Source organism: Phyllopteryx taeniolatus, chromosome 5 (assembly GCF_024500385.1).
Source record: "Phyllopteryx taeniolatus isolate TA_2022b chromosome 5, UOR_Ptae_1.2, whole genome shotgun sequence".
NCBI classification, from domain to species: Eukaryota; Metazoa; Chordata; class Actinopteri; order Syngnathiformes; family Syngnathidae; genus Phyllopteryx; species Phyllopteryx taeniolatus.
In genome coordinates, this window is record NC_084506.1 from 7,173,070 (window position 1) to 7,195,676 (window position 22,607).

Sequence of the window (22,607 nt, forward strand, 5' to 3'; positions counted from 1 at the left end):
CCGCAGGGTGACCCGCAACCTGAGCGTTTCAATAGAACTCTTCTCAACATGCTCGGTACTCTTGATGCGCAGGACAAAAGTAAATGGAGTAAATACATCAGTCAGCTGGTGCATGCATACAACTGCACGCTAAATGAGTCAACAGGCCACTCGCCATATCTTCTCATGTTCGGTCGAGAGGCTAGACTGCCAGTAGATGTGGCATTTGGAGTCTCAAGTGATGGTACATCCACCAAGTCCTATCTGAAATACGTCAAAAACATGAAACGAGAATTACAGACTGCCTACCAGCTCGCCGAGAGCATGGCTAGAAAAAAAAATGAAGGGAACAAACAACGCTACGATCAGAGAGTTCGTTTCTGTCCATTAGTCTCTGGTGACAGGGTGTTAATCAGAAATCTTGGACTGCAAGGAAAACACAAGCTAGCTGATCGTTGGAAAGCTACACCATACGTTGTGGAGAGTCAACTCCCTGGTTTGCCTGTGTTCAAGTTGAAGCCAGAGAACGGACAAGGCTCTAACAAAGTATTGCACCGAAATCACATTCTGCCCATTGGACAGGAAGTGAAATTGAATGTGGAAAAGAACGAAGATACACTTCAACGCAAACGGAGAGCCAGCAAAAGACTCAAAGCAAAGAGGGCTGAAAACTGTAATCTTTCTGGTGTACCAGCGCTTGATCATGTTGAAAAGATTGAGTCTGCATCTGACTCAGAAGAGGATGAAATGGGTGTGTGGTATGATTATCACTCCATATGTGAGTCAAGACAACCGGAAGCTCAGGAAACTGTTCAATCAGAACCTGTCAGCATGGATTTGGATCAAGTTGTCCCTCCAATTAACCAAGAGATGGATGAGGTTACAGTTGAGGCATCTGCGGCAACAGATGACGATGGATCCGTAGTGCAAGATGAGACTTTTGAAAGTACTGGTGATACTGGAAGGGACACTGAAGCACAGACATTCGATGTAACGGCTGCGAGACAAGACAGTGTTACAGAGAGTTCAGACGAGGCACGACGGCCTCAAAGACTGAAAAGGGTTCCTACCCGACTAACCTATGACTTGTTAGGGAGTCCAAGCTCTGTGGCAGTTAGTACTCATACTGTCTCTCTAGCTAAGGTTGATGATAAGACATATGGCTTATCTCCATCACCTTTGAGGTACAAGAGCATTTTTTATAAGTGGATTGGTTTGAGAGGGGAGTGTTTATCCTGTTCATAAAAGTTTATGTTGTTATACATGTCATGAGGGCATGACAAATTTTTTTTTGTGGGGGGAGAGTGTAGTGTACTGACTAAAATGTGTTGAACTGTATTTGTTTGAATTGCTGTTGTGAAAACTAGTTAAAAGTTTGTTTGGTTCTTTGTGTGGATGGATACTGGGGTTTCCTGCGTCCCGAGGGGTCTGTGAACATTTCAGGTTTTTTTTTGTTTTAATGATTGATTGAAGGGGTGGTGGTCCAATGGGATTGGGGGAAGGAGGTGAGTCGTGAAGAGGAAGAGCGGGAGATGCGGGACCAGGGAGAGAGACTTTTTTTGGCGGGGTTCTGCACCTGGTTTTTGGACACGAACGGATGCTTGGACTGTTTTTGGAAACGAACGGATGCTTGGACTGTTTTTGGACACGAACTGATTCTTGGACTGTTTTGAACGCGAACGGATTTACTATTTCAAAGCCACGGGTCCTGCCTGCTCAACGCCACCGGGCTGCCGCTTCGACGCTACGGGATCCAGTCGCTGTGCCTACTGAAGCGTTTTGAGGGCTCGTTCCTACGACAATCGGTTTGGGTTTTTTCCCCCCAGTGAACTGAGGGTTCAACGGTTTTGTGAGTACTGCCCAGTAGGGCTACACTAGTTTCTAATTTCATAAAATACTGTATATGAAATATTTTCCTCAGTTTCATTGAAATGTTATATTAATTACTATCAAATAATTATTATTTTAATTATTTTCCTGGCCAAGGCAAATTCAGAGTTCATTGGGCACAATCAAAAATGGAACAATTAAAAAAGAAAAAATTGCTTACAAAAACAACAGTCACTTGACTAAACGCTAAAACAGGGGCTAACAGTTTGTCATACTCTGTATTAATTACAAATTACCTGGAGGGAAAAACCACACACGCACCTCTAAGGACGCGTTGAAATCGTGGTAGAGGTCGGCGTCTTCCGCAGACTCGGCTAACCGCTGAAGGACAATAAAAATTACAGATTAGATTACAAAACACATTTCAAATAAATACATTTTGTGTGCCTTTATTTTGAAATGCGCATAAAAAAAACGTGCGATTCATTTGTAACACTCAACAAAGACTGTTAACAACTCGGCAGACGCAGAGCAACAGAATTCATTTGACCCGCTTGCAACCTGTTGCTAGGCAGACATCATGGGGCGTAATTGTTAGTGCCCCATGGGCAGATGAAAGTTGAGCCTACTTGGCTGATTCTGAATGAAACAAACGAATGGGCGCTCTGTATGAACTCTAAAAAGCACCTTGACCGACTTCATTTTGCTGCCCAGCATGCGTTCGATCTGGTCTGCGTAATCCTTGACCAGATCGCCTCCGTCCACGTCCACCATCTTGACGATGGGCTCCACGTCCTTCAGTTTCTGAATCGGCGCGCACACACGCGCACACACACACACACACACACGCACAGTAATTAAAAAAACAAATTCATAAACTTTGCTGTCCTTCGCCCAGGTTTGCAAGATAATTTGCACTTTTATACCAGCGAGTGGGCAGCTACTTGAATATGAATTGACAAAACAAAGTATTTGTGGAAATTTTGCGGTACGATAATTGCACACTAAAATCACGATTCACGTTAAGCGGCCTCGCTGTATCGCAGATTTTTGGGCTGAGGTTTATAACAGCGGTTACTCAACTTTTTTTGTACAATATTTTGTTATCCATTGTTTTTACTCTCTGTCAGTATATTATATGTTTAAATGTGTTTGTATTGTTTTCAAGGTGTGTTCTGCTCTAAAAACATGCTTGGGGTGTTTTCAAACAGGATATTTCGCAGATTTCACGCAACCCCCGGAATGGAGGGGGAGTACCTTATTTTTTTGATCCCATCCTGCTTATTTGAATATTTTTTCAAGGGAGAAAATCCTGGTAATTATAATAAGCGTCAATTATCAACGGATGTTCGCTAGTCGTGGTCGGCCCGTAATTATGTAACGTGATTTTTAGTACAAAAGTATATTACTTTATCAAAGAAGAAAACTAGATTGTGTGCAGTTTTTTTTCCCATTGCGCCAAGCTATCAAAACGGCGATTGTGTGTAATTGACAGATAAAATTCAGTTTTACTTTCAAGCACATGAGTCTGTTTTTTTTAATATATATATTTACTTTTAAGTAATCAGTCCTTCTACTGTCACCAGAATCTGTTTTTTTGGCACAAGTATCTGTACTTGTGTTTATGGATAAAGTGGGGCTAGTTACTTTAGCCACCACTGCTGCCGCGGCTAACAAACGCTAGCTGAGATGAACCGAGGAGCGCTAGTTAGCTTGGAGCTAAACAAAGCACACTAACCCGGTTCAGTGAGGCTATTTGTGTCACGAGGGATTCGCGTCACTTATTTTTAGCGTCTCGATCTGAGCCACTCGAATCGGATCCCGAGTCCGCCGAGTCATCGGTGAGCTTTCTCGGCGTTAAACGTGTCGAAGCGGATCGACAAGTCCAACCTTCTGCAGGAGAAGAGATCCCGAATATTTGGTGGAAAGATCTCGAAGCTGCGACGAGAAGATGGACGCCCACTGCTGCACACTGTAACACAACAACACAACATACCGTGTAACACAACGTATGATATACCGCTACAATATACTGTGTAACACAACAAACATATCGCATTGAATGTATCACACAACACAAAATGTCACTCTATGTGGTGTACAACAACATATTGCATACAGTAATAAATACACTCCATATACATATACGGAAAGTTTTCAGACCCCCTAAAATTTTGCACTTGTGATATTGCAGCAATTTGTTAAAATCATTTAAGTTCATTTTGTTCCTCATTAATGCACACACAGCACCCCATATTGACAGAAAAAAACAGAATTTTTGAAATTTTTGCAAATTTATTAAAAAAGAAAAACTGAAATATCACACAGCCGTAAGCATTCAGACCCTTTGCTGTGACCCCAACATATTGAACTCGCGTGCTGTCCGTCCTTGAGATGGTTCTACACCTTCATTGGAGTCCAGCTGTGTTTGATGATACTGATTGGACTTGATTAGGAAAGCCACACACCTGTCTATATAAGACCTTACAGGTCACAGTGCATGTCTGAGCAAATGAGAATCATGAGGTCAAAGGAACTGCCTGAAGAGCTCAGAGACAGAATTGTGGCAAGGCACAGATCTGGTCAAGGTTACAAAAAATATTTGCTGCACTGAAGTGGGCTCCATAATCCTGAAATGGAAGACGTTTGGGACGACCAGAACCTTTCCTAGCGCTGGCCGTCCGGCCAAACTGAACAATCGGGGGAGAAGAGCCTTGGTGAGCGAAGTAAAGAAGAACCCAAAGATTTACTGTGGCTGAGCTCCAGAGATGCAGTCAGGGGATGGGAGAAAGTTCTAGAAAGTCAACCATCACTGCAGCCCTCCACAATGCATGAAACAGAACACATCACAACAAAATAGACAATTTCACAACACAATGCAACAAAACAGAAACAAACAACACAATGATAAGATACAACAGAACACAATATCCACAAGGGAATGCATAACACATTACAACACAAAATAACCCAACTGAACAACACACAACACAAAACAACACAACATAACACAATGCAACTCAGCAACACAACACATCACACGTAATAACACACAAAATAACACACCTAACAAACTCATAACAACACAATGCAACACAAACCAATCAAACAAAACATAACAACACACACAATAACACAACCCAATTAAAACACATAACAGAAAACACACAAAATAACACAACCTAACAAAACACATGATACCTAACAACATAAAAGAACGTCACACAACCCAGCACAATGCAACATAACATGCAACACACAGAAAACACAATCCAGCAAACGCTTAACATAAAACAACATAAACAACAAAACACAAAATACGACAACGCAGCAGAAACACAAGTGAGAGGCTACACTAAAATCAATTGTGCAAAGTCATGATGATGTCATCAACAGAGGAAGTACTTCCATGTTTGTGAGGACACACACACACACACGCGAGTTAAAGTGATGAGCCAAATCCCTGATGTCAGGCTTTACTTTGTTATTTTTATCCCGGCAGCTCAACTTCACTTTTCGCATGAGCCGGCAAAAGAACAAAAAAAGCACGGCTGTGCATAAAGCGCAACCTTATTAGCGGGACGCCACATCATCCGTCCGGGACGGCCAAAGATGGCGACGGATCGGCTGTTAGCGTGAGAATGCGCGTGATGGAAATGGGGGCAATAATATCATTTATCACGCTCGCAATCGTCAAACAACTGTGGCGCTTTCCAGAAAATTCTGCAGCATTCTGGAATCATTCCATAACATTGCGGTATGTTCTGGAACCGTTTGAGGAGATTGTGGGGCATTAAAAAAAAAAAAAATCCCCAAATTCTCGAACATTTTGGGACATTAAGGAAGCATTCTCGAACTTGTGGTGCATTCTGGAACCATTTTAGGACATCAGGGGGATGTGAGGCAACTCTCTCCAACCATTCTAGAACATTGTGGGGAAGTGTGGGACATTGTAAAAAAATGTAACAAAAATTAGAACATGGTGGGCCCTTTTGGAACAATTCTCGGAAATGGTCTAACACAGCTATTAAACACACGGCCCGCGGCCCAGAACTGGCCCGTGTGGGGATCCAATCCGGAGTACACTTTTGTTTTGACACAAGCACCGTAGAACCGGTGTCCTTAATAGTCATAGCTAACCCATTTATTTTGTCTCGATTTTTGGAGTTTCTCTCTGTCAGTCTGCCTGTTGACGTTTCCAAGGCAGGCAGGGGGCAGAATTACACTTTCATGCTAAAAGGTTCCCACTTGAGTTTGTGTGGGTGTCACTTGAGGTTTTCAAGGTTTCCGGATGCATGTGGAAATTGATGTCATTTTCAAATGTTTTCTAAATAGCTTGTTTTACAAAAGTTTCTATTGTAGATCTACTGTGACCTGTAAGTTGCAACTGTAAATGAAAACACTGATTCTTAATATTGTTGAAATTGCTCAAATTTTTGTCATGACATTTTCAGATTTGCAACAAGACAATAATCAATACATATATATTTTCCCAAATGCGGTCGAAATTATGTGCACCCAAATAAATGGTAAAAAAATAAATAATTTGATTTGTCGTTATTTATAGCTTGTAAGGCCACGGATATACTGGTCCGGACCACTTGAGATCAAATCATTGAAACTATGCTAATTCCATGGGTATTTGTGTGGACTGTAACAACACCACTGACATTGTGGGATATTGTGAAGCATTCTGACCATTCTGGAACATTGAGGATCATTCTGGAAGCGTTCTAAAACACGGTGGGCCATTCTGAAAGGCATTCTGAGCACTGCGCGGCCGAAGGTTGCGGGAGGGCGCACAGCCCGGCGCCTAACGCAGATTAACCAGATGAGCAGACCGAGCGGACAAGATGGCAGACGGACAAGCGGCGGCGAAATATGTGCGACACTCGGAGGGAGCCTCCCTTCCAAATCCCGCCCACTGACCTAACCGGGCAGCGAGGGGGGGCCTCTCGCTCCCGCCAGCCAATGAGACGCAGCCACAGGAGGAATGCGACCGCTTGGAATCACTCCATTAATGTGATTACGATTATGAATATGAATATTCCTTAGGCCCAAGCACGTAGGTTATTGATTTTTTCTATTTATCGTTAATTTCATCATTCATTCCAGGTGCTCTTGAGACGCTTCTGCTGAGTCACTTTGACTGACAATTCAATAATGGAATTAAAAAAAAATAATAATAATATCGGTCAGATGATCACTGATAAGGAAAAAAAGGACAATTTGGACCACAAACAGTTTCAACCTGTTTGATTCTTCGCCAGTACAGTTAGCATTAGCATTTCATTCATTCACATTAGAAACTTTATGGCTCGATCAGCACAAGTTTGAACAGGTTTCATTGATTCACCAGAGAAACATGGCGATCTAGAACACAACCATTGTGACCCTGTTTCATTCTTATGCGGTATAAGCTTTAAAACCAAGCTCAGAACCAGGTTGAACCTAGTTCATTCACAGTAGGGTTAGGCTCAGGATTAGGACTTCATTCAGCCATGGTAGAAACATGAAACTATCGGTCACAACCAGTTTGGACGTGGTTCAGTCATTCACTCTAGGGTTAGGGTCTTATTCATTCATCGTTAAAAACATGACGATCTTGAGCACACCCAGTTTGAACCGGTTTCATTCATTTGCAGCAGAAACATTAAGATCTAGCTCACAAACAGTCTGAACCTTCTCCAGTCGTTCATGCGGTCCGTTTTTATCATTTCATTCATCCACAGAAGAAACACAAATAAGCTCGATCAGAACCACTTTGAACCTGGTTCATTCATTTACATTAGGGTTAGGATTACAGTTCCATTCATCCACAGCAGAAACACAAACATCTAACTCAGAGCCAGTTTGAAACAATAATATCTGGATCAGAACCAGTTGGAACCCATTTCATTCAGTCACAGTACAAACTTTAAGACCTAAATCAGAAGCAGTTTGACCCTCATTCATTCATTCATTTATTGACAGTTTCATTCTTCCTGTAGACAGTAGAAACAGGAACCAGTCTGAAACCGTTTCCCTTATACGCAGTAGGCTTAGGGTTTGGGTCGAAAAACGACAACAGCAAGGGGCTGACTTACATCTCTGGCGGTATCTTCATCTGCGCTTGAACGCCGATCCACAGGAAGAAGAATCCTAGAACTCGGTGCGGTTTGGACCTGTTCGCCATTCTGCTTCCTGAGAAGACCACCGGGGTTCATCAGGAGGACTTAAGAGAACGGATGACGCCTCCTCACACGGGCTCCCGGGTCAACACCGGCCTGTTGCTCGTCATCAAGGTTCCGCTTCTTCTAGATCCTCACGAAAGCTCCTCACCGTCGTCCTGGAGATCTTCAACAGTCGGCCCGTTCTTGCCGCCTCGTCTTCCGGGTTCCGGCGAGTTCTTCCTCATGACGTCGGCTCGCGGTTCTGGAAGCGAGAGGGCGGACGCGGCTTCCGGCGTCTCGCTGGAGATTTTGCAGCAGCTCACCCAATTTGCAACATAATCCACTTGGATTAAAAAAACCTCTTCTGCGGCAGCGAGGGGCGGGCGGGACGAGACTGACGGGAGCGCCTCATTGGACGGATGCTCCCTTTCATCTAAGAGGATTACACACACACACACACAAGCGCATGCACACACCTGTGTATATAGTAACTTCATTTTTGTTGATGTCCTCACACAGTCACACATACATACACACACACACACACATCAACACACACACAGGCACACACAGTTCACAGTACCAACATCATATCAGTTGTTTAAATGAATGCATTGATATTTAATATATTACAGCTACCTCTCGGATATGGCAATCAATAATATCAACAATAACGATCAGTTGGAATATTCATGGTGTGAAACGATGCGCGGCGGCTATGACGACATTGTACGTGTAACTAAAGTGTCATCACAGGCAATGGTTCAAATACTAAGATCAGTAAAATGGATTTTCAAAATGAAATTCAGCGGGTTATTGATATCAAATGACAAAACAATGACCCATATATTTGCTCCGTGGACATTGAAAACACTGATTGTAACATGACTGATTGATCAGTCATGTTACAATCAGGGTTTTCTTTCTTTTGTTTTTTGGTTTCACGTGACATTCGTTCCAATTTCCTCCGTTTCTGATTTAGTTTCGTTTTTGAACACGATAAGCGGTGTTGAAAATGGATGGACGCGTCTTCGCATTCTGCTCGTTGCGACTTGTCGTCAGGCCTGCTCCCCTGGTGTCAGCCAATCAGCTCTCTCCAGCCACTCGCGTCTCGTCACTTTGTTTGGATTTGAAGAGTTCCAAACCCAAAAGCAGCAGGCGTCTCTATTTTGGGGAATTTAGTCTAACGAGTTCTTTGAAATCTCTGATTCCAGGTTGAAGCTAATGATTATTTTCATATAAATGAAGCAATTAGGAGGCTTTTATCGAAAAGGTCTTTCAAAGAGGTCTCTGATGTCCTTTCGTCGCAAAACCAGACAACTGCAAGAAAGCAATTGTCTTCAAAAGCAGACAAGTCTGACATTTTCACACAACTGTGAAATGAGCGTGAATTGGGAAGTGTTCGTGGTCCACTTCAAAGTCTTGAAAGCGGAAATTTGCCGTAGAATCATTCATGACCGACACATGACCGCCCTCAAGGGTTGCAATGATGACATCATCTGACTTGGAACTATTATTGAGCAAATGATGAACGATAACAACGATACAGACTACAAAGCCGGAAAACGTGATCTTGACAATGACGACGTTGCCATCTGGTGGACACAGAGGGGAATCACAGGACTTCAAGTTAGTGTGACGTCAGAAACGCAGAGGAGACAAGTCACAAGATCAAAGTGGTCCGCGTTAGATCACGTGACCGTGCGTCGTGTGCACAAACGGGTTTGGATCCACCTCTTGGAGTTTCTACTGAGATTGAATGTAACCGCTTCAAACTGGTTCTGTTTGTGTGTGCAAGTACCGTCAATCGACAATCGAGCTTAGTTTTAACTCGTTTTGCTTTCTCTTTTCACACACTTCTTTCTCTTCCTGCGGCATTTTTAGTCATGCACACGCCCACGGGTCACATGACATTTGGACTCCATTCATCGGCTCTTTTGTCTTCCAGACGACACAATTAACCGCATCTGGATTTCATCGGAGGTCTCAATATCACTGCATCGATGTCTGGTTTTGTTCTTGTTTACCATATTCCCACTTAATTCCAATTTAAACTTGGCAAGTAGAATGTCATGTAATAATATAATAATAATTCAATTTAGTTCAAGGCACCTTTCGCGCCACTCAAGTTCACCGTACAAACAAAGGAATCAAGCAATACAAAAAAATGAAAATGAAAATGGCAAATGATATGGGAAATGTAAATGTGTAAAGTTTGCTTACGGCACTTTTAATTCTGCCTCGTATCACATTCAGTTCGACTCAAATTGTACGTCTACGAAGATTCCCGACGCGCTCGAACGCACCATGACCCAGATCGGCTTGGGCGTCTCCTCCGCTTACAACTTGCCTTGAACTAATTGAACGTTCAATAAAGGTTTGAAGAAGAAAATACTTCAACTTTTCAACTAAATGAGGCCAATAGACAACGTTAACTTTTTGGCTTGAACGCAACAGTTGTCCGTTTAATCATATTATCAAGAGAAAAAGTAGAAGACAAATAAAACAATCCGAAGATTTCAAGAAAATTGAACAACATGCAGCTAAATGTTTGTACATGATTTGGACATAAAAATCTAAGTGAACTGTTCAGATAAATTCCTCTCGTTTTGATCATCGTTACAGTAAATTTCTGCTCGTTCAACGCTCAAGTTTGTCCCGAACTAAATGATGCTGCCCCCAAGTCGGCCGCAGGCGCAGCTCGCTCGCGGGCTAAAGCTCAACATAACGTTCCAACAAAATCAAAAGCTAGCGGAGATATCCGCGAGTCGTGTTCGTGTCGTCCTCGGGATTCCAAACGTCGGAAGAAAAATAAAAGTCAAAAGGTTTTGTCCTCACGAGCCGCCAGTCTCCCGCTCGCCGTCGCCCGCTTGTTTCTTCCTCTTTTCTTGGCCGACGTCGCGGCCGTCCTCCGTCTTCCTTTTATGCGGCCGTCCGCCGTTTTCCTGGCCGACGCGACTCTCCGGAATTCCGCGAGCGCGCAGACAAACCACGGCGGACGCCTGCTCGGCAAACTTCTTTGACTTCTCCCTGGGGGAACAAAAGGTCACAAGGTCGAAAACACCACAGGCCTCGTTCACGTATAAATGCGTTGGGGATGTTCTTACTTTGCGTTCTTAAGTTGAACGTTTGGCGCATTTTCAGATCGTTTGATCAAAAAGGGCAAAGACACTAAATTTCCTTTTGAAAATCAATTCACTGATTGACCTTTGAATTATTGCCAGTCGCACGTTGCAACTTCAAATGTTCGTACGTACCACTGAAGCACAAGTTTGTGCGTACGTACGCGCTGTTAGCGAATGAGAGCGAATGTGTGCGTGTGTGCGTGTGTGCGCGTGTACTGACCAGAGCGAGGATCTGTACTTCCTGTTTTCCACCGTCACGGTTGACTGGAAGCCTCGATCCTGCGCACGTTGCACCTGGAGGGGGCACACGCATTTTCAAGTACGTAAGTGATTTCCAGATCCAAGTGTATTTATTAAAAGGTCCCCTTCCATCAAATTACTTTTTTTTTTCCACCTGTTTGACGCATAACTCAGGTGGAAACGAATCTGTGACCGACTTGAAGTTTGAAATCTCTGCACGATCACTCGACGATATTTAGAACATTGAACGCAAGCTTTTGCAGTCACGGTCAGCCAAAAGCGCGCCAGCGCGGGGCACGTGATCGTCAATGAGAAGCGAGGCGAAGGCTGGAAAATCAGCTCGGCGTCCATTTTTTCTGCCCACGTCGCTCGCTCCTTCAGTGCCACTCGATGCGTCTCCATTTTTGCGCTTGAATAAAAGTCATCAAGTACAAAAGCGCGTGCGTACGTACACACTGCATATGAGCAGCCTTTACGGGATCGCGGTTCCAGAGCGTCACGCTCAGTCGCCGTGAACACTCGGTTGCCACAATACGCTCGCCGAGATGCCGCCACAGACCAATCCGATTAAGTAAATGAGAAATACCAGGGATCCAATCAGAGCAAAGCTTATCCGTCCAACTCAAACGCCAGGCGGAAAAGACCAACTAGAATAGCTTGAAAAAGGGCATTCTGGGCATTTTCAACCCAAACGATCGCGCAAACCCAATAAAAAGGACATCAAAAGCGATGAAGAATAAATGAAAACGTTGATGGCACGGGACCTTCAAAAGTCAAAAGTATTTGTTTACAGTTTGGTAGGTGGGCTGCTCCAACTTTTGTCGCCGGCTCCACTCCAGCAGAAACATCTTGGGCGTGAGCTGAGGGGGATATTCGCGTCTGCCTCCCGCAAACAAACCAAATCAAGTCACTCCACGGTTTCTCTTATTTGGCCGAAGAATTCCAACGCTACCGTTGAAACTTGAGGGCCATGGTGGTGACATCTCCGTCCACGGCGATGACGTGGTCCCGCCGCCGCTCGGGACTCTGCAGGGCGTCGCGGCGAGCCTCCAGCGCCGCCTGAGTCTCCTCGAACACGGCGACCAGATCAAACGCCTCGCTGGGAAACGCGCAAAATCACACACTTTTACCTACAGACTAGCTCAGCGCCGCTTCACCACACAAAGGAAGTCATTCTATACTTGATTTACCTCCACGTCTATAATGGTTGTAGCTATTTATCTTGTACCCATCGATCTATATCCAATAGTTCAATCTAAGTCTATGTATCTATTAAGGCTGCAAATAAGGATTTTTTCAATTATTGTGTCAATAGCTTTTTCTGACTAATCGATGAATCAGATATCAATTTCCATCCCTTCATTCTAAAACCGGACATGATTTCCAATTGACAGTGCAGAAAATGCACAAACATGATTGTTTTATGATTCCAGAGCTGCCTATACAATCCTATAAAAATTCACTTCCAGAACTAATTGTCCAAATTTGATCTGAACTTCCCTATTTTGTCAAGAACATTACCACAGGTCAGTTATTGCAGTATATTCTGTAATAGGATAAAAATTATTCTCCCTACTGTTCAATTGCACAACATAATCATTACTCTATCATTGTAACCGTTGATACATTACGGCTTCAATATTTGTTATTTTTTAAAATGTTTTTTATTGTATCAACCTTGCAATAGCGGATGCAGTTGCAGCCTGAATCAAAGTACATGAGATTTTGCCTTTACTAATTCAGTTTTGAACCTTGGTTATCTTATAAATATTGACCATGAATAATAATATACTTTTACCCTGACCCTGTTCTCAGACGACGTCTCCAGTGACGTATTCATTCATTTCCAGTTCAGTGGCCGTGAATTTTTTTCCATTCATATTTCTAGACGCGTATTAGTTTGCTTGTTAGTTCTTTGCTCAAACTCGGTTACTCTCTGCTATAACCCGGCTCCAGTCAGACAAGTGTGTGACAAGTGTAGCGTGTGACCAAATCAGTTATTTCAGTGTTTTGCGACTTCATGACACGATAGCTTAGCAGTTAGCGTCACGTTTTTCTGTTTTTTCCCCACCCACTCCTCGCCCTCCCTTTGTGGTAGCGTAAACGATGCGTGTAAGAAGCATGGGAAGCATTTTAGCTCATTCGCTAGCATGGAGGCGATGATTAGCGACTTCCAATCCGTTGACAACTTTTGCCTCCGCGGCTTGGCAGCCCAGGGTGTAGTAAAATTGTTTCCCCCCCCACCCCCTCTCAAAGAGTTGGAGAATCTGAAGTCAAGCAAAGTCTCCAAACAATTAATCAATGAGCCACACAGTTGCCGATTCATTTGATAATCGATTAATCGTTGCAACTCTTGTTTTTGTCTCCACTTGTTCTGTCTGTGTACCTGTTCATCTGTAGTAGTTGTATATATCTATTTATGTAACTATTGATACTAGTTCTATCTAGATATAGCACTTTTATTCATATCTATTTACGCATCTACAGCCAATAGCGATACTAGTTCAATCGCTAGTACTGTGCATCTATTTGTGTGTGTGTGAGACCTGAGTTCTTGGTTGTTCTGTGCGGCCTGCACGCGTTTGCCCAGCGCCGACTCCACTTTGTCTCGCAGCATCTGACACAAGCAGTACTTACTGTTGAAGGCGTGATTGTCGTAGCGCAGCGCCTGCACACACGAGCGGACGCGTCACATGACACGTCACGAGCTGTCAGGACGTCATTTCACATCTTGCATTCACATCATACGTAAATCTCAAGTCGGGAATATTGTTAACGCTGGTAAAATGCATTTATTTGCATTTCAATACAAAATAGCGGAAACAAAATAGGAGAACATTTTCCTGGGCAAAATTAAACAGACTGAAAGTTAAAGTGCCACTTTAGGACCTTTTAGGGTTGAAGTGCTTCCATTGGTCTACAGTGGGTAAGGAAAGTATTCAGACCCCCTTAAATGTTTCACTCCTTGTTATATTGCAGCCATTTGCCACAATCATTTCAGTTCATTTTTTACCTCACTAACATACACCATATTGAGAGAAAAAAACTGAATTGTTGAAATTTTTGCAGATTTATTCAAAAAAACTGAAATCTCACACAGCCATAAGTATTCAGAGCCTTTGCTGTCACACTCATATAATTACAAACTTGGCTGCTGTCCATTTCTTCTGATCATCTTTGAGATGGTTCTACACCTTCATTGGAGTCCAGCTGTGTTTGATGATACTGATTGGATTTAGGAAAGCCACACCCCTGTCTATATAAGACCTTACAGCTCACAGTGCATGTCAGAGCAAATGAGAATCATGAGGTCAAAGGAACTGCCTGAAGAGCCCAGAGACAGAATTCTGGCGAGGCACAGATCTGGCCAAGGTTACAAAAAACATTCTGCTGCATTTAAGTGGGCTCCATAATCCTGAAATGTAAGACGTTTGGGACGACCGCAACCCTTCCTAGAGCTGGCCGTCCGGCCAAACTGAGAAGAGCCTTGGTGAGAGAGGTAAAGAAGAACCCAAAGATTTACTGTGGCTGAGCTCCAGAAATGCGGTCGGGAGATGGGACAAAGTTCTAGAAAGTCAACCATCACTGCAGCCCTCCACCAAGACACATGAAAGCCTGCATGGAGTTTGCTAAAAAAACACCTGAAGGACTCCAAGAAGGTGAGAAATAAGATGATCTGGTCTGTTGAGACCAAGATCAAACTTTATGGCCTTAATTCTAAGCGGCATGTGTGGAGAAAAGCAGGCACTGCTCGTCACCTTTCCAATACGGTCCCAACAGTGAAGCACGGTGGCGGCAGCATCATGCTGTGGGGGGGGGTTTTCAGATGCAGGACCGGTTGCCATCGAAAGAAAGATGAATGCGGCCAAGTACGGGGATATCCTGAACGAAAACCTTCTCCAGAGCGCTCAGTACCTCAGACTGAGCCGAAGGTTCACCTTCCAATAAGACAATGACCCTTAGCGCACAGCTAAAATACCGAAGGAGTGGCTTCAGAACAACTCCGTGACTGTTCTTGAATGGCCCAGCCAGAGCCCTGACTTAAACCCAATGGAGCATCTCGAGAGACCTAAAAATGGCTGTCCACCAACGTTCACCATCCAACCTGGCAGCACTAGAGAGGATCCCCAAATCCAGGTGTGAAAAACCTGTTCCATCATTTCCAAAAAGTGGCTGTGTGACATTTCAGTTTGTCTTTTTTAATAAAATCTGCAAAAAAATTCAAAAATTCTGTTTTTTCTGTCAATATGGGGTGCTGTGTGTACATTGTGGAAAAAAAAATGGACTTAAATGATTTTTGCAAATGGCTGCAATATAACAAAGAGTGAACCATTTAAATGTAAATACTTTGCGTACCCTCTGTATATGCAAACTACACAATTTGCACGCTTTTAGAGGTTCCGTCGGGGAGTGTTTTTTTTTTTTTTTTTTAATGAAATTTGCCTCCCATCAGTCCTAATATAAACATGAGATCTGCATTTTAAGTCAAATATGGATTTTTGTTGTGTATGTTTACCTTCAAATTCAAATGTGTCAATAATTGAATGCTTCTGGTTTTCCAGGTGCGTCAAGCGACTGGTGGGCGACTCACATATTTGAGGTACTGGATCATGACGTCGTGGAGAGGAAGCGGGCCCGCGCTGCGAAACACGGACGGGTTCCACATGGCGGCTCGCGCCAACATGACGGACGAGGCGCCCGCGGCCGCCCTGAAGGCCTGGATGTCGCCGTGGGTCTTGACCAGGTCCAGGGAGCCCCCGCTAAACCGGACCACCGGGATGATGACGATATCATCGTCACATCATGGACAACGTGAGATGTGCGTGCATACAGACACACATACGGACACTTCCGTTAAATAAAATAAAATAATCGTCAGGCATGTGCACACATAGACCCAAACTTTTTTCCATCCAGGCCCTTTTGCCCTGGATGGAAAAAAGTGCCCTTATTGCTGCATTCCATTTTTGTCCTTCATTCAACAATATTTTAAACAAATTTAAATGAGTCCACGCAAAGAGTCGTCGTTGATATCTGACGGCATTTATTTTAGTCTATTATACAACAATGGACAATGAGGCCCCTCTGATGCTGCAGAAGTGCTCTGGGGACCATGGCCTGTGTTGTAAGCTGTGATTACTAACATGTCAGGAAAGGCCTACTAGAACAGCTGACATTTATTTGGGATCAATCAGAAGCAGTCGTGTGTTGACTCCCATTTAATGTAAGTTTGAATGTGATTGCTCAATTCTGAACACCGCCACATCCCCATTTATAAGAGGGTGTGTGCACTTGTGCAACCACATTATCTCAGTTTATTTTTTCATTTCCCCTCTCTAAAATAGTTTTTTTTTTATTGAGTTGTAAAGGATCACTTTATTGAAATGATTCAGAACTGATTCGGATTCAGTTACTGATTCAGTCCGTAACGTGTCAGAAAATTGGCAAAAATGTCGATCATTGTTCTCCAAGGTAAAAGCAGATTTTTTTTTCAAATGTCTTACTAAGAAAAAAAGTCAAAGCTAATCAGTCTGCAAACATGTAGGGCAACAGAAAGTGGGGAAGATTTACCGTTGAGACGCTGCAATCGAAGGCTTTGGACAATTTCGAACTCGACAAGGTCCAAACCATTCATCAGCTATCAAAATAGTTGTTGATTAATCGATTAATTATTGCACCTCTAGATTAGTGGACTAGTGGCAAAAATAATCGGTGACTAGTCAATGATCAAAATAATCATTTGTGGCAGCCCTACTTACTCGTGAGGACAAAGTGTACTAGTATACGGACAAGGGAGTGCACTAGTTGGACCCGACTAAAGGCTCTTTCCATGCGTGTGTCCTTACTTGGCGATGACTGGGACGGCCACGGCCCGAGCGACGGCGCCGATGTAGTCGCAGTGGACCGGATGCCTGGGACGCTCGTCCTTGAACCTGCACGGTCGCCACGACAACGCACATTGGCCAACGTCAGCGGCCGGTGTCGCCACGGTTACGGCTCACCTGCCGTGGACGGCGACGGCGGCCACGCCCGTCTTCTCGATCCTCCGCGCCAGAGTCAGCGTGTCCTCCAGCTGTCGGCGCGTCAGGGCGAAGATTTATTTGCGATTGCGGCAAGAAAACAAGAAGCAGCGGAAGGAAAAACACGCAGACGTGACGAAAACACAAAGACTTCAAGTGAGAAAGCTCTCATTTCCATTTTTGGGAACTTTGGTTTTTCAATTTCTGGTTTCAGGTTAAAGCTGATAATTTTCATTTTGGGTATTCTAAGTTAATACAGTACACATATGACGTAATCCATTCTTTTTAGGCAACTTGCCTCCGCATTGGGCAAAACAGGTGAAAGCACTTCATCCTGGCACGAAGCACCCGGAGGAACTTGAAACGTGCACAATGTCTTTTAAACACTTGAGCTCACCACAGAGCCACAAGATCACAGTAGTCCATGTTTACTTATATCATTTCAGATTTATATAAATACATGATATACAGGACATGTATTTAACTTTTTTTTCCAAACACCGTCCACAAAGAAAACCAGTTCGGCTTCAAACGTCATGTCATCAATCGTAGTTCTGCTCGTTAGCGCAGTATACGCAGGGAGTCCGCCGTCCCGTGTTGTGCGTTGGTCAAGTGACCTTCTGCATTTTGTCAATTAAGAGGCTAATTTAGAAAAAAAACACAATTCTGACATCTTTCAAAGAGGTATTAGTCATTTATTTTATTTTAAGAACATTATTTAGTTCAAAAAGTTAAACATTTTCAAATAACTATCAAGTTAATCTGAAAGGGTAAGTGTTATGATTTGTGGATTAAAAACTACCAACTACCGGAGACAAATTTCTTGGCAAATAAAGATGATTCTGATTAAAAAAACTTTTTTTTTTTTTAAAAACAAGTGAGCGTACTAGAACTACAATCTCTTGAATTAAGCCTCAACCTTAAATCAACCCTGAAGCCTACAACTAACAATTATTTAAAATCAATTCATGTCAATTATTTTTAATAATTAAAGAATTGGATCCAAAAAACCTTTTGAATTTCCATCCCCGTATTCAAAAACAAGGACTTTATTTCAAAGTGACTTTGCAGAAAATGGACAAACAACACAACAAAATGTTGATCGCTGTTTTCCAAAGTAAAAGCAGTTGTTCGCAAATGTCTTATTTTGGAAAAAAAAAACCTACTACTAAGATAATGAGTGCTTTCCTGGACAGAAATCGAGATGCTGAAATTCTGAGGATTTGGACAATTCGATGATGATGACGGTACCTGCTTCAAAATGCCACCTGTCAGTTACTGCAATGAAATCTTGTTGTAGTTTTATGTAGAAGTTGTTCGGTTGTGCAGGAATCGGAAATGCACCGGCCAACGATGCCATAGTAGGCAGTCTGCAAGCAAGCGCGGCTTTTTGTTTTGTTTTGTTTTTGTTGTCGAAATGGCGCTTGACGGCTTTTGCCTGTGAACTCGTCTTCTTTGAAGAAGGAGGCGAAAATGTGAAGCGTGAAGAAAAACGCATGAAGATGTAAAGCAGATGCGAACAAATTGACAAGTGTGGTTGTCATTACCGAGGGCAGTATCCTGATCTTACAGGTGACGGGCACAGAAACTCCGCTCACCAGCTTCCTGAGGATCTGCAAGAAACAAGACGGCCGTCAAAACGTCTCGGCAAGGCAAAGCCGCTCGTTTGCGCCAAACACTCACGGCCTCGATCTTGTCGGGATCGGACAGGAGAGCCGCGCCCATGCCGCCCTGCAACACAGCACGGGTACACGTCAGCCACACGGGACGTTAGCATGGAGGGGTGGCCGATATTCCCTGAGAATCGTCTCATTTAACTCCTTCGCTGCCGTGGATCTTTAATATTGCTCGGCTGCAATCCGACCATTTACTCCCACCGACTGACCGACGTTTTCGTCTTTCAACGGGCACGTGTGGAGAGCGCCAAATTCATTTGCTTTTTCAAAAACGAACAAACAAATAAATAAATCGATTAAATTGGAATTTGGATTTTTGTGAGAAAAAAAAAAAAAAAAAGTGATAATACATCACTGGGCCATAACTTCCCGCAATATTCTTCAACTGACCTTGGTGGAATATTCTTTGGGACAGCCCATGTTCACGTCGATGGCCGCCACGTCCTTTTCCCTGAAATGGCACCGGAATTATTTATATTGTTTTTGGGGTTTATGGAATTTTCTCAACCGGGTGAGCTGCTTTGGGAACCTTCTCAAACATTTGGGGGACACATTCAGGAGCATTGCAGAGCTTTCAGGAACATTGAAGATCATTCACAACCATTGAAGAGCAACTTAAGCCCGGATCAGACTGCAAGACTTTGGCCCCGTTATTGGCCTCTCGTCGGCGATTTTTCAGGTCGGGCCCCACAAAACCTCCGCTTTGACGAGCCTCTCGTCGAGCCGCACTGTCCAGCGCATTCGCCAGCTGAGCTACCTACATCTATTGAATTTGGCTTTTTTACAAAAATTTACCCTATGTGTTTATCTTTAGTTAGTCAATATTTAGTTAGTCAATATTTGACTAAACGTGGGAAAAGAAGACAAAATTGCGAAAGCGCGGGAGCATTTCAGAGCGAGCGGCTGCGACGCGACGAATGCGGCGGAAGAGCCGAATGTCGCGCAAATGGGCGGGTTTGACGTCGGTGCGACTTACTAGCATAACGGCGGCCCTGCGGAGGGCTAAGCTTTCGATTCGTCGCCGCCGTCAAATTTGTGGACAGTTTTTTACTACGACAGTGACGAGTCACGTATGTGTGCGACTATACCGTGACTTCATTTTTGTTTTTATATTTGTCCAAACAAATGCACCTTTTGTTGCAGGAGGCTTTCAAAATGAAGAAGAAACTAAAGATACAAGGGTGCCGTCGTGCCATTGTGAGAAAGCAAATTGGTCTTGTAGTCTGATCCGGGCATTTACAGGGATATTGACGGCCATTCGGGAACATCGACGAATGATCAATGAGGACTCACACCAGTCGGGCCACAGCGAGGGCTCGGTCCGGGTCAGCGGTGCCCTGCAACACGACCAACACGCGTGACGTCAAGAGGAACGCGTGCGCGCGAGCGACTTCTTGTCTCACCATCTGGAAGACGACCCGCTGCTTCTCCTTCTCGCACGTCCTGAACATCACGCGATCATCCGGAGCCACAAAATCCACCGTCTGCAGAACCTCTGCCACGCGCACACAAACACACGCGCACGTGGCCCGTCACGCACGCACGCACTTCCTGTCACCGGCGCCGTCACTCACCGTTCTCCACCCTGCGGCACTGAGCCATCTTGATGTCAATCAGCTCCTGCGAGACGAGAAACAACGCAACAGCTAACACGGCCCTCGGCCATGACCTACGAACTCTGCCTCCATCCTCACCTCGCAGTAGACCACGTCAGCTCCATAGTCCAGCGCCAGCAAGCGCATGGGCAGCGTGCCCACCCGCACCATGGGGGCCAAGGCGGTGATGTTTGCGAAGCTCAGCCTGCCAGCCATGTCCGGTTAAGTCCCTGAACGCAGCACGGGACCAGAGTCCGCTTGAAACGCCAGCGATTGAATACATCGAACAATTTTGTCTTTCAACAGCGGAATTTAGTCCAATAAAATGGACTCAATGTAGGACATTTGATCCCCTCTCAGACAGCAGTATGAAAATATCTGTGTCTTCCAATTTCACCAAGTGTCAGTTGATCAACAGTAACAGATCAACCAATCACGCAGACTTCTTCCAACGGGGAACAACTTTTAGCATCCTCATTTCACTGAGATGAAATGGGAGAAATGATCCAAAACAGATGCTGACACGCCACCATCCTGGCATAGCTTAGGGGGCAAGGCGGCCTTGCCAGCCGTGGCCCAATGGTTAAGATCATCGCCTGCCACCGTGGGGGACCTAGGTTCAAAACCCCGACTGGACCATCCGCCAACATCCCCTGGACTCACGGCTGTGGTGTCCTTGAGCAAGACACTGATACCCCGAAATGCTCCCCGGGCGCTTCAGCTGCCCCCTGCTCCAGTGTGTTCCACTAACATGTGTATGTGTTCACTGTGATGGGTTAAATGCAGAGAACATATTTCGTGTGCATGCATGCATGTTCATGACAATAAAAGATGATTCTTCTTCTTCTTCTTCAGTTAAGTACCTGAACGCAGCACCGGGCAAATGTCCGCCTGGTGGGAAATTGACTAAAATTCAAGTTAAATTACCACTCGCTGTATGAACGGTTGCTCACTCTCACAGACAACAATTTGCCAATGTCATTTTTCACCAACTGTAGACGTAAATGAGTCCACATCGGAATTAGACTTCTCCCAACGGGGAGCAATTTTTTGCATCCGGATTTCAATGAGATGAAATGGGAGAAAACTAACCAAAACACACGCCGAAATAACTGCGTCATGGCATAACTTTTTTTAATAGATCGAATCCACTCTGTTGTCTGTGTGCTCGCAAGCCGACACTCAAACAAAAGTTAAACTCGAACTTTTCCGAGGGGAGTTTGGCTGCTCACTCAGCTCGGCTTCGATGCTAGCGTTTTAGCTTCTCTACTAGCGCAGTAGCGAGACGACGCACACAAATTGCACAAAATAACGTTGACTGAATGTTACATTTACTTCATATAAACTCACCCACATGTAAAATGTCAAATTAGCCAAAAATGTCGCGTGCTGCTGTACTTCCTGACTCTTTTGGTGACGTCATCACGCCTGGTCCGCGCCGCACCGAGACGAAACAAAAAAAAAAAACGAAAAAAAACCGATGAGTCACTCACGCCTTCCAAGATCGGAACAGACTACATGCAGTTTTAAGTGAATAATATTCCAAAAGTAGGGAGATGTCGTACAGTAAATGCAAATATTTGTCATTAAAATGAGGTGAGGTGGTCCATTCGAGAGCACTCTTATTTATTGTTTCTCAGTTGCTTTTAGAAAGGGCTGTTGTCTGAATACACGCCAGTTAACAACAATGGGAACACTTTACAAATAGCTTCCGAGAGAAAAAGGTAAACGAACATGATCTCAGACTGCATTTGAAATACTTTTCTTCAAACAGAAGCAGTTGCGCAATGTTTCATTCGGTTGTGTTTTCTATACGCTCCAGCGGTGCTTCTCAAACCTTTTACACAAGTACCACCGAAAAAAAAACATAAAACTCCACCATAACCAACATTAAAATATTGTAGAGTAGTAGCTAGTCGTAGGTTATGTTCAACAAGAACGAGAAAGGGCTTTTATTCCTAAAATGGATTTCTCATATTATTGTAAGCCG

At 44.0% G+C, this 22,607-nt stretch overlaps 2 protein-coding genes across 13 annotated transcripts in view; both read right to left on the reverse strand.

Annotated features, from left to right (window-relative positions):
* Positions 1–8,388, reverse strand: part of LOC133478678 (voltage-dependent calcium channel subunit alpha-2/delta-4-like) — a 39,084-nt gene extending 30,696 nt beyond the window's left edge. For 3 of the 7 annotated variants that reach the window (XM_061775031.1, XM_061775027.1, XM_061775029.1), the window contains exons 1-5: positions 8,131–8,388; positions 7,896–7,992; positions 3,700–3,781; positions 2,497–2,613; positions 2,131–2,190 (exon numbers count right to left, since the gene is read on the reverse strand). In XM_061775031.1, coding sequence (XP_061631015.1) covers positions 2,131–2,190; positions 2,497–2,613; positions 3,700–3,781; positions 7,896–7,992; positions 8,131–8,206 — 432 coding nt within the window. In that variant the 5' untranslated portion in view covers positions 8,207–8,388. The other 4 variants (XM_061775028.1, XM_061775025.1, XM_061775026.1 and 1 more) reach the window with 4 other exon arrangements.
* Positions 8,389–10,392: 2,004 nt separating this feature from the next.
* On the reverse strand, positions 10,393–22,121 carry dus2 (dihydrouridine synthase 2). 6 transcript variants are annotated; one of them, XM_061775052.1, is made up of 16 exons: positions 21,968–22,120; positions 20,717–20,847; positions 20,597–20,642; positions 20,426–20,517; positions 20,316–20,359; positions 19,413–19,473; positions 19,030–19,077; positions 18,894–18,959; positions 17,329–17,399; positions 17,173–17,259; positions 15,918–16,086; positions 13,873–13,994; positions 12,279–12,425; positions 12,118–12,205; positions 11,307–11,380; positions 10,393–10,991 (listed from the first exon to the last, which is right to left on the reverse strand). In XM_061775052.1, exons 2-16 carry the CDS (start codon positions 20,831–20,833, stop codon positions 10,796–10,798), a joined length of 1,428 nt encoding a protein of 475 aa, XP_061631036.1. In that variant the 5' UTR covers positions 20,834–20,847; positions 21,968–22,120; the 3' UTR covers positions 10,393–10,795. The 6 variants fall into 6 exon arrangements, with proteins under 6 accessions (XP_061631036.1, XP_061631035.1, XP_061631033.1 ...); XM_061775051.1 differs by having other exon boundaries at positions 18,945–18,959; positions 20,316–20,517; positions 21,968–22,121; XM_061775049.1 differs by having other exon boundaries at positions 20,316–20,517; positions 21,968–22,121.
* Positions 22,122–22,607: the final 486 nt, after the last annotated feature.